This window comes from Fringilla coelebs (genome assembly GCF_963513975.1).
Source record: "Fringilla coelebs genome assembly, chromosome: 28".
Classification (NCBI taxonomy): domain Eukaryota; kingdom Metazoa; phylum Chordata; class Aves; order Passeriformes; family Fringillidae; genus Fringilla; species Fringilla coelebs.
In genome coordinates this window covers 3,381,214-3,391,938 of record NC_140054.1, presented here as the reverse complement: position 1 = coordinate 3,391,938, position 10,725 = coordinate 3,381,214, and the positions used below count along the sequence as shown (strand labels likewise).

The 10,725-nt window shown below is 48.8% G+C and overlaps 1 protein-coding gene across 1 annotated transcript; it reads left to right on the top strand.

Moving 5' to 3' along the window:
- The first annotated feature begins 281 nt into the window (after nucleotides 1–281).
- ZC3H12A (zinc finger CCCH-type containing 12A) lies at nucleotides 282–10,429 on the top strand. Its single transcript, XM_084222622.1, has 6 exons — nucleotides 282–381; nucleotides 533–976; nucleotides 3,903–4,042; nucleotides 5,637–5,871; nucleotides 7,462–7,568; nucleotides 7,672–10,429. Exons 2-6 carry the CDS (start codon nucleotides 576–578, stop codon nucleotides 8,664–8,666), a joined length of 1,878 nt encoding a protein of 625 aa, XP_084078748.1. The 5' UTR covers nucleotides 282–381; nucleotides 533–575; the 3' UTR covers nucleotides 8,667–10,429.
- The last annotated feature ends 296 nt before the right edge of the window (nucleotides 10,430–10,725 follow it).

The following is a 10,725-nucleotide window of genomic DNA, read 5'->3' as shown; positions in this document are numbered from 1 at the left end:
TGTAGATTTTAACCCCTGCAGTTCCACACAGGTGCGGTTTAGCGCTTGGCAAGGGCACTGGTGGGTGACAGATGTTTCCTGCCAGCGCCTATCTCCTCCGCACCGCCGGGTTGATAAGCCACCGGTGGCTGAATCACGGCCACCTGCATCGCTGCCATCCAGGTGGCGCAAGGGACAAGTGTCCCCGCGGCGACAGCCCGGGAGGACGGAGGGCCGGGCCGGGCTGTGCCGGGCTGGGCGGGCCGGGCCGGGCAGAGGCTGCCGCTCCACCCCTCGCTCTGCCTTCCGCCCTGCGCGGCTCTCCGGTATAAAAGGCGGCCACCCCCGCCCTGCTCCGGCCCCATGGAGCGGCAGCGGCAGCCCGGTGGTGGCAGCGGCCCGGTGAGCGCGGGGGCTCGGGGCGGGGGCCGGGGTGCGGCCGAGAGCGGGGCGGAGGGCTCGGGGCCGGGGTGCGGCCGGGAGCGGAGCCGGGGCGGGGGCCGGGGTTCGGCCGGGCTGCGGGGCCGCTGCTAACGCCGCTGTCGCCCCGCAGGTCCCGGCGGCGAGCGGAGGCCGCGAGTCCCCCGCCGGGAGCCATGAGCGCGGGCAGCGTCTCCCCGGGCTGGCCTGAGGCGCTGCCGGCCGCGGCCCGGCCCGCAGCGGGGATGAGCGGCAGCGAGAGCCCCGAGGGGCCCGGCGGCGGCCCCGAGCTGCAGCTGAAGGTGGATTTTTTCCGCAAGCTCGGCTACTCCTCGGAGGAGATCCTCGTCGTGCTGCAGAAGCTGGGCCTGGGCGCCGACACCAACACGGTGCTGGGGGAGCTGGTGAAGCACGGCCCGGCCGAGCGGGACGGCCCCGAGGCCCCGCCCGAGCCCGGCGAGGCCCCGCTGGTCCCTCGGGGCGGTGCCGGCAACAAATCCCCCGCGCCCGGCCCCGAGGAAACGGAGAGCGACAACCTGAAGCCCATCGTCATCGATGGCAGCAACGTGGCCATGAGGTGCGTCCGGGGTGGGCGCGGGGCTGTCGGTGTGAGCTCTGCCTGTGAGCTCTGCCAGGGCTCGGAGATGAAAAGCTGTGAGTGCCCTGCTCAGAGCAGCCGCTTCTGGGTGCTGGGAACGGGGCTGGTAATATTTTCCAAGGTGCCTCTCTGACACACGAGGACGAGCATCACGTTTGGCTTTGCGGGCCTGTCTTGCCACTGCTCTGCCTGCCCAGAGCCGCCAGTCACGGGGCGATGGTGAGGGCAGCAGTGCTTCCTTTGAAACAGACACTTCCTCCTGTGCTCTGGCGCTCAGGGGATAACCGAAGAGATGTTGTCCTCTCAACTAGTGGCTTTGTGTAAGTTTCCGTAGCAGAAAGTTGCTCAATAAATAATTACAGGGTTAATTAGAGAAGGCTTTGTAATATGGAGCTCCATTGGAGACTTGTCTCCGAATTGTGCCTCCTGTATATTGGTGAATTTCTGTACAAGGGAGAGAGCGATGAGATGTCAGAGGTGTCACCAAGGCAGGGCTGTGACTCATCCTCAGCGTTTCATGTGTCCCAGTGTCGCTGGAGCAGGTTCTGTTGGACACTGGCCAGAGCCTCCACTATCCATGAAGCATTCAGAATCTCAGGGCTGGATATTTATTGGTGTGATTTCCCAATTTTCACCCTGGCTTTTGCTCCCGCTTTGCTTGCCCTCACCCCAACCCCAGCAGTATGTGTTCCCCACCTCTGCATAGCAGACTCTTGAAATTTAACACACCAGCTTCTGAACTGGATCTTGAAAGCTTTTTTTCTGTTGCCGCTCAGAAGCCGCCTCCTTTGTTGTTTATGTTTTTGTATGCAGATTTTATAAAAAACAACCCTGGGTGCGGGTGGAGCTGCCATGTCAGTTGCAGTAGGTTTGTCTGAGGTGAAAGTGCTGTGTGGAGGTTTGTTTGCAGGTGTGGTTTTTGCCAAGCCCTGGCTGACAGTTCTGAAAACAGAACTAAGAAAGATGGGGCACAAGTGAGCCCCAGGGCAAATGAGGAATGGTGGTGGCAGTGGAACAGGGCTGGAGAGTGAAAGCCATGCCTGGCACCCCTGAAAAGAACCTGTTCCAGTTCCTACCCTCTCCACAGCTCTGGGAACACTGTGGAAAATGGCCTATTGTGAGCCCAGGCTGATAAGTGACTCTGGCAACCAAGTTTACCTTGGATAAGTGCTTGGGCTTTAACAACAGGATTGGCTGTGTTTGTTAGTGAGGAGCCTCTTAGTGGTGAAAGTTACCCCAAAATGCAGAGGGGAAATCACAGCAGCTGTGAGTCAGGGCAGGTTGGAGCCCAGGGTCTGACATGAGAAGCAGTCTGGCTTTTTTAAGCAATTCGCTAGAAGGGGAATTCCGTTCTGAAACTTCCTGTATTGATGGTGCGATGTTCCCTGCTGATTCATTTGCAGTATGTACAGTGGCCTCCCTCAACAGCTCTTGACAAACTTATGCAAATCATAGTGGAAATTAGCTTTTACTTCCTTCTAAGGGAATTTTTCCTTGGCTGCTGCCAAATCAGATCAGCCCAATTAGCTGCCTTCTGGAGGTTTGAGGTTGGTAGCAGAGACTCAAAAACTAAAACCAGCCAACAACCCAAAAGAAAAGTCCACCAAAAGGGATTTGTTTTTCACACTTCTCTCTAAAAAACCGTAGTGACCTGTGCCTGGCTATTTATAGCTAAATCCATCTGATATTGGAGAAAGGTTTTAGAGCATCTTCTGATGGTGGTTTTCAGCCTCCTGTAATTTAGGATCCTTATCGAAGGTGTTTTAGGTGTATTAGTTTGGTATTAGTTCTGTTTGATGTTAGTTCTGTTGCCAAGTTTATTCTAGAAGAACTAAGTACTTTTGTACAGCTCTTCAACTTCCTTTGTAGTTTCAAAGAAAGGGTGAAGCTGGGAGGGGAACTGAAACTTCTCTGTGGTGGCACTGCTGCAACAGTGCCGCTGCAGGAATGGCTCTGGTCAGGGGCTGGTGGGGGCTGAAACACCATTCAGGTACAGATGGAAGGAGGATGATTTGGGATAGGTAGTGACCAGGTGAGGAAAACCTTCCTGAATTGTGAGAGCAGTTCCCCTTTTGGTGTAGTGCATGTTCCCAGAATGCTGTCACAGAACATGGGCAGTTGGATCCCCACAGTGGCATATCAGGCTGGAATAGAAGTGTTGGAAGCTTGCCAAATCCACTATCAGCAGAAGAGCTGATTGCACTGTAAATACTACTGCTTGTAAAACAGGAGGAGTAGTTTCCTACTAAAAGTTCTGGAAACTTATTGATATGACCTAATGAATAATTAAGAAGCTTTTTGCATCAGTACGTGGCTTCTGACAAGGTTGTCAAACTTTCTCTAACTGCCATGAGCTGTTCTCTCATCCAGCACTCATGACAGGAGATGATGCCATTTTGTGCAAATTTGTAGATGAGGTTTGGAGCCGTCATGGAATGAATCATCTTTCCTTGAGATGAGAGTGCATATAAAACACCTTGTTTTCCTGAAGCGATCAGAGCAAGTTTGCAAGCGAAGGCCCGCTGAGGATACAGTTCACCTTGGCAGGAAACAGTCACTGGCATTAGCTGTCAGAGTAGCACAAGGGGTTTTGGGTCACATTGTGCTCTGGGCTAAAAATAACCATCAGAAGGCTTGAAGCAGAGACTGTTTCAGAGCAGCTGCAACAGTTCCAGCTGCTGCCTCCCTCCCGGTGAGTATTTGGGTGTTGACTGGTATCCTGGGGTGCTGGGCAGGCCTGAGTGGGGGTGTTGTTACACAAGACAAGCATCTGTATTTGCTGCCTGTGCTCCCCAACTTTTCACTGAAGCTTGTCCTAGTTGCCAGCTCCCTTTGCTCTGTGCACTGCCTGACTGGTGTGTACTGAATCATGAAGGGATTAAAGTCTTAATTTTCTCCTTTGCAGCCATGGCAATAAAGAAGTGTTCTCCTGCCGAGGTATCCTTCTGGCTGTCCAGTGGTTTTGGGACAGGGGACACAAGGATATTACAGTCTTTGTGCCATCGTGGAGGAAGGAGCAGCCCCGACCAGATGTACTCATAACAGGTATGAAAATACAGAAACTAAAAGTAACTTTTCAGGCTGACTGCTCTGTCACTTGGTGAGCTTGCAGAGTTCTGGCTAAGTCAGTAATTAACTTCAGAATGGAAAGTGTGAGTAGTAGGAGCTGCAATGAGCTGAACTGACCATGGAGTATTAGTCATTAACTTCTACCCTAAGCCAGCTTTTGCCTGAATCAGCTGGAATAACTCAGAAAACAAGGAATGTAATACTGCTCTACTTCCTAACTTCTTGTCTTTTATTTATTGATATTTTTCCTCTTGTAGGGACATGCTTTGTATTTAACTGAAGTATATTTAGCCAGAATTATTCAAACTGAGGGGAGCTTGCAGAGAGCTGAGATTTGCATAACTCAGAACAGTGATGAGCAGGGCTGAATACAGTCTGGGTTGTGGAGAGACAGAATAAATGTTTTTGTTTATTTATAATGTCTTGTATTTGCGGGGTTCCCAGACGAAGGGAGGAATGATGAATCTGACTCCATGTTCTTAGAAGGCTAATTTATTATTTTGGTACTATATTATATTAAAGAATACTATACTAAACTATATTAAAGAATACAGAAAGGATACAGACATAAGGCTAGAAATATGCTAATGAATCTGTCTCCAGAGTCTGACACAGCTTGGCCCCAGTTGGCCAGTAAGTTAAAATAATTCACAGCAGAAACCAATGAAACAATCTCCAACCACATTCCAAAGCAGCAAAACACAGGAGAAGCAAATGAGATAATTGTTTTCCTTTTTCTCTGAGGCTTTTCAGCTTCCCAGGAGAAGAATCCTGGGCAAGGGGATTTTTCCAGAAAATATGACTGCCACAATAATGCTATTTCATCTGCATGAAGGGCTGTGCAGGTGTGTCACTGTCATATTTTCTGGAGAAATTCCTTTGCCCAGGATTTTCTCCTGAGAAGCCTCAGCTTCTCCTGTTTTGCTGCTTTGGAATGTGGTCTGTAGATTACTTATCCAACAAGTGAATTGTTTTTACTTAATGACCAATCACCATCAGCTGTGTCACTCTGAGGAGTCCGTCACGAGGTTTCATTATCATTCCTGTTAAGCCTTCTGTCTGTATCTTTTCTCTATTCTTTAGTATAGTTTTAGTGTAGTGTAGTTTAAGATAGTATAGTATAGTAGTTTAAGATAGTATAGTATAGTAGTTTAAGATAGTATAGTATAGTAGTTTAAGATAGTATAGTATAGTAGTTTAAGATAGTATAGTATAGTAGTTTAAGATAGTATAGTATAGTAGTTTAAGATAGTATAGTATAGTAGTTTAAGATAGTATAGTATAGTAGTTTAAGATAGTATAGTATAGTAGTTTAAGATAGTATAGTATAGTAGTTTAAGATAGTATAGTATAGTAGTTTAAGATAGTATAGTAAAATTTAAAAATAGAAGAAGGATAGAAGGATAGAAAACTAGGAAAAATTAAAATATTAAAAATAATAAAATAAATATATAATATAAAAATAAATTAGCCTTCTGATATCAATGGAGTCAGATTCACCCATCTCTTCCCTGGTCCTGGGGACCCCACAAGTGCCACCCAGGCGTGCTGACAGCTGTGTTTGCTGCAGACCAGTACATCCTGCGTGAGCTGGAGAAGAAGAAGATCCTGGTGTTCACGCCGTCGCGGCGCGTGGGCGGCAAGCGCGTGGTGTGCTACGACGATCGCTTCATCGTCAAGCTGGCCCACGAGTCCGACGGCATCGTGGTGTCCAACGACACCTACCGCGACCTGCAGAACGAGCGGCCCGAGTGGAAGAAGTTCATCGAGGAGCGCCTGCTGATGTACTCCTTTGTCAATGACAAGTATGGCTCTGCCCTCTGTTTTTAACTTGTGGTTTTATTTCTTGTGCAGCGTCAGTGCATAAATCTAAACTCAATGTGGAGTGTTAGTGAGCTCCCGTCACGTGTTGGTCAGATCTTTTATTTGTGGGGTTCCCAGATGGAGTCAGATTGTTCATTCCTCCTTTCATGTTCTTAGAAGGCTTTGTATTTAACTGAAGCATATTTATCCAGAATTCTCCAGATTGAGGAGAGCTGACATTTGAAAAACTCAGAACAGCAATGAGCAGGGCTGAATACAGTCTGGGTTGTGGAGAGACAGAATAAATGTTTTTTATTTATTTATAATGTCTTGTATTTGCGGGGTTCCCAGACTAAGGGAGGAATGATCAGTCTGACTCCATGTTCTTAGAAGGCCAATTTATTATTTTGTGATCTATGTTATATTAAAGAATACTATACTAAACTATATTAAAGAATACAGACAGAAGGCAAAAGATATTCATGAAAACTCATTACTCTTTCTCCAGAGTCTGACACAGCTTGGCACCAATTGGCCATTAAATCAAAACAATTCACATGAAACCAATGAAACAATCACCTGTTCAATAAACAAATCTCCAAACACATTCCAAAGCAGCAAAACACAGGAGAAGCAAATGAGATAATATTGTTTTCCTTTTTCTCTGAGGCTTCTCAGCTTGCCAGGAGAGAAATGCTGGGCAAGGGGGTTTTTCCAGGAAATATGGCAGTGACAGTCAGCCAATACAATCCTTCTGGGCCTGAGAATCAAGGGCACCCTCTGCCTCAGGCTTTGAAAAGTATAAACAAAATTGAATTGGAGGGTGGGGAGCAAACTGGGGAATATGACTTCATTACCTGTAGCTGTAATTGGACAATTAATCCCTGATGTGCAAATAGACCAAACTTATATCTGTGTGAAAAACTCTTGACCATGGTCCATCTTGGGTGTAGCCTGTGTGAGGCTTTTGGACTGCCTAAATTATACCTGTTGAAGGCCTTTAATAAATACCCACTTTAATAAATAAATACCCACTTAGAAATAAATACCCACTTTAATAAATACCACTTTATTCTCCTAACTCTGGCTAGCCTCTGTTTTAGGTAGCCACTCCATGGCATCATAGTCGCATCTTCCTGGGCTTTTAAGAAAGATTTGTGTGAGCACACTGGCTTTGTTCTATTGAAGCAATAGCAAGTGATGCATGAGAAGAGCAAAATGCTAGTGAAGAAATAATGAAAAGCTGTAAGATACAAAGCCAAAAGAAGTTGGTGGCATCTCAGTAGTTGCTCCTAACTTGGAGCTAGGAGCTCCAAGGAGAGCTTCAGGGTGTGATTTCCTCACAGGACAATTGTTAGCAGCAGGTAGTAATTCTGGTCACAGTCAGGCATTGAGCCTCTTCTGTGCCTGAAGGGAAGCATTTTGTGCTGGTGTGAACTGGGTGGCAGGAAGGTTATCTCTGCAGGAAATGGGAGAGCTTTGTAGGGCTCAGATAGCTTTTGATCTTCAATGAAACAGGAGGCTTTGAGAAGAAACCAAACCTCAACTCAAAAAAAGTGAACTGCTGCTGACGGAGATTTGTTTTTCTGTAGGTTTATGCCTCCAGATGATCCCTTAGGGCGTCATGGCCCCAGCCTGGATAACTTCCTCAGGAAGAAACCTGTAGTTCCAGAGCACAAGAAACAGCAGTGCCCTTATGGTAAGACCTGCCTTCTTAATGTGAAGAACAAGGTGCCTGTGCAAGTGTCACTCATAATCTAGTCAAATCCAGCTGGTCATTTATGCTCTGGCTTTCCTTACAGGGAAAAAATGCACTTATGGAATTAAGTGTAAGTTCTACCATCCCGAAAGGATCAACCAGCCGCAGCGCTCGTTAGCTGATGAACTCCGCGCCAATGCGAGGCTGTCTCCAACCAGAAGTACCAGTGCCAAGGAGGAGAAGAAGGGGAAGCGGGGTTCCCAGGCAGAGCTCTTGTGCTCTGTGCCCACAGAGAGTGACAAAAGCTCTGTACAGAAGGTCTCTGCAGAGAGGAAGAGCTTGGCCCACAAAGCCAAGCCCAGTGATGTTGTGCTTCAGGCCAAAGGCTGTGTGTCAGGCACTGTCTCCCCTGACAGGTACCAGCAACCTCCCATGGATTCTCTGTCTTATATCTCTCAGGAGCATCTCGACTCAGGCATTGGGTCTCTGGAGAACCAGCTGTCTGACATGTGGCCTCACAGATGTACCAGTCACTGTGACCATTCCCATGCAGAGCAGGTGCCTGTCTGCACCTGTGGCAGGCAGAGACCTGTCTACCCACATTCTCCCAGCTTAGAGCAGAACGGTCTGGTCTCTTACAACCACAGCTCCCACAAATCTTCTTCCTCTGGTGCTAGCTTCTTGCAGTACAGCCCTGAGATGCCTCGCTCAGGGGCACCCCCCTCTTTCTCAGGGTTTGGAGTGCCCGTGCACACGGGGGCAGCGGGGCAGTACAGCCTGCCCGGTGAGTTCGGCGCCGCCCTGCCGCGCTCGCGGGAGTTCTGGTCCGAGCCCTACCCTCTGCCCCAGGTGAGATCCCCCGGTGTGCCCAGCCCCCGCCCGGTGCACGGGGCCCCGGGGCAGCCCTACGGGGACTCGGGGCCCTGGGCTGCCTCGGAGCAGTTTGCTGAGGAGAGGGCCAGCGTGCACGTCAAGCTGTGCGGCATCTTCCACCCGCACCTGGTGGATGCTGTGATGAGCCGCTTCCCCCGGCTGCTGGACCCCCAGAGGCTGGCAGCAGAGATCCTCACCTACAAGGCGCAGAACCCAGGTGTGTGAGGCAGGTGCTGGGGGCAGGCAGGTATGGGGAGAGCTTGAGGGGCTGGGTTTGCCTCTGCAGCTGCCACTGATGCCTTCTGAGTGCTCCTTCTTATTCCTTTGGAAGTCCTGGCTTCCAGCTGGAGGCTGGGTGCCAGAGGTGGTGTGCTCACTGCAAATTGTGCTCACAACAAGTTCTGTTCCAGCTCTGACCACGTGCCTGTGGGAGAGGTGAGAACACCCCAGCATCCCACCTTCCCCAGGGGCTAAGCAGGAAGGGAGGATGCAGCTCTGGAGCAGGACTGTTCCTTTGGGGTTCATGGGAGTCTGGCACACCCTGAGCTCCTGCAGTTGTCCATAACTGGATGAGAGAAGTGGGTGCTGCCTTTGTAGTGGCCTATGGCTAGTTTCTGAGGACCCAAATGCCATTTCAGTGCTGTTGTTAGGTCCTGACTAAGCCTCTTTACTAAATCCCACCATTCAGATCTGTGGCACATATTGGGTTATAAATGTAATCTGGAGCTGGATTTATCTGACTGGTTTTACTGGTGCACTTTTTGAATGGTGTTTTCCACACCCCTCCCACCTCAGCTGATCTTCCTGAGGTAATTGTGCCCCATGGACCACAAGTGCTTAGTGAGCTCTCAGCTCCCAGGAGCGCAGTCCTTGCTCTGAGGAGTGGCTGCTCACTGCTCCAGAGCTGGTGTGAGTTGTGTGGGGTGTGTGCTGACAGCTGCAGTGTCAGAGCAGGTGGGTGAGCTGAGCGTGCTGTGAGTGCTGCTCTGGAGCTGTCTCTGTCCCAGGCTGGCTCTGTACAGCACTGACAAGGATTTATTATGTGCCTTTTGCTTTCAGACAGCAATAGAACAGCTGCAGTCACATCTGGACTGCTGCCAGGGGCCTTCCTGAGGAGTCTTTAATATTTTGTGTTGTAAAGCTGTTGCTTCCTCTTCTTCCTCACCAATATTCCCCTGTCCCCTTTGGCTGTGCCCAACTAGAGCAGCATCCAGAATTATAGAATAAGAATTATTTGGCAAGACTGTTTCTGTTTCATTTCCTCTTACTCTGTAAGATGTTTTCTATTGTAGGTACTGTAAGCGATTTTAAATATGCAAAACCAATTGCTGTAGTAATTGGTTCTGGTCCTGGAATTTTGCTGTGCAAGGGATGCAGAAATGATCCTGGCACTTGCAGGCCAGAAGCAGTTGATTTGTTGATACACATTGTATCTGTGTGTGTTGTTGTTTTCTAAATACAATACGCCCTTCTGTGGTTAAACCAAGGTTATTGAGTGGCAAATTAGGAAGGGGAGAGTGGAAGGCAGCTGGTCCTGAAACCCTCCTGGAAGCAGGGTTGTCTGTTCTGCTCTTCCCTCTGCTGTCCAAGGAATGACCTGCCCAGACTGGCACCATGTGCCATGAGACCACAGGGACACAGGAACCTGTATACCTGGTTAATAATGATACATTACAAATTAGTAATGTTTCATGTTAGTAAGCAAAATGCTTCTTAATTTTAAGTAACCTTTGCATATTTGTAAATTACAGATAAAATGGTTTTTAATGTTACTGTTCAGCACCTTGCTGCTTGCAGTTTTAATCAATGCTGTTCTCACCTCAGCCATGTGTTACTTGGCAAGGTGGGTTTGGGTTTCTGGTGGAATGCTGGTATCTGCTGCCTCTCTTGCAATGAGAAGATTAACATTTTGTACTCCCCAGCTGACACTTGCTGAACTTTCTGTATCACTATGCAGTATATTCATGTACTGAATAGCCATGTGACAGCCCTGGCAAAGAAAAACTGTGTTATATAAATAAAAACTGCTGAGTTGACATAGTTGGTCTCTGGTGGCTTTGTGGAGGAACATTGAACATTTTGGTTGGCTTTCCAGGGAAGCCAGAGAAATGATCCTTCCTCCCTGGGGTTCCTCTGGCTGGCTTTGATCTCTGTGTGCAGTCTGAGGGCTGTTATTGACAGGCTGTTAATCGATGCAGTGACACCAAAACATCCATGTGCTCTGGCAGATAAGGGCATGTGCAGTGTCTGCTGCTGATTTGGCTTCCCTGGAGTTGCTCAGTGC

What these genes read in the sequence shown, in the direction of transcription:
- ZC3H12A (XM_084222622.1), top strand. Translation starts at nt 576, where the DNA reads ATGAGCGCGGGCAGCGTCTCCCCGGGCTGGCCTGAGGCGCTGCCGGCC. An exon ending in ACCAGATGTACTCATAACAG is followed by an intron (nt 4,043 to 5,636) that starts GTATGAAAATAC and finishes TGTTTGCTGCAG; the next exon opens with ACCAGTACATCCTGCGTGAG. An exon ending in TACTCCTTTGTCAATGACAA is followed by an intron (nt 5,872 to 7,461) that starts GTATGGCTCTGC and finishes GTTTTTCTGTAG; the next exon opens with GTTTATGCCTCCAGATGATC.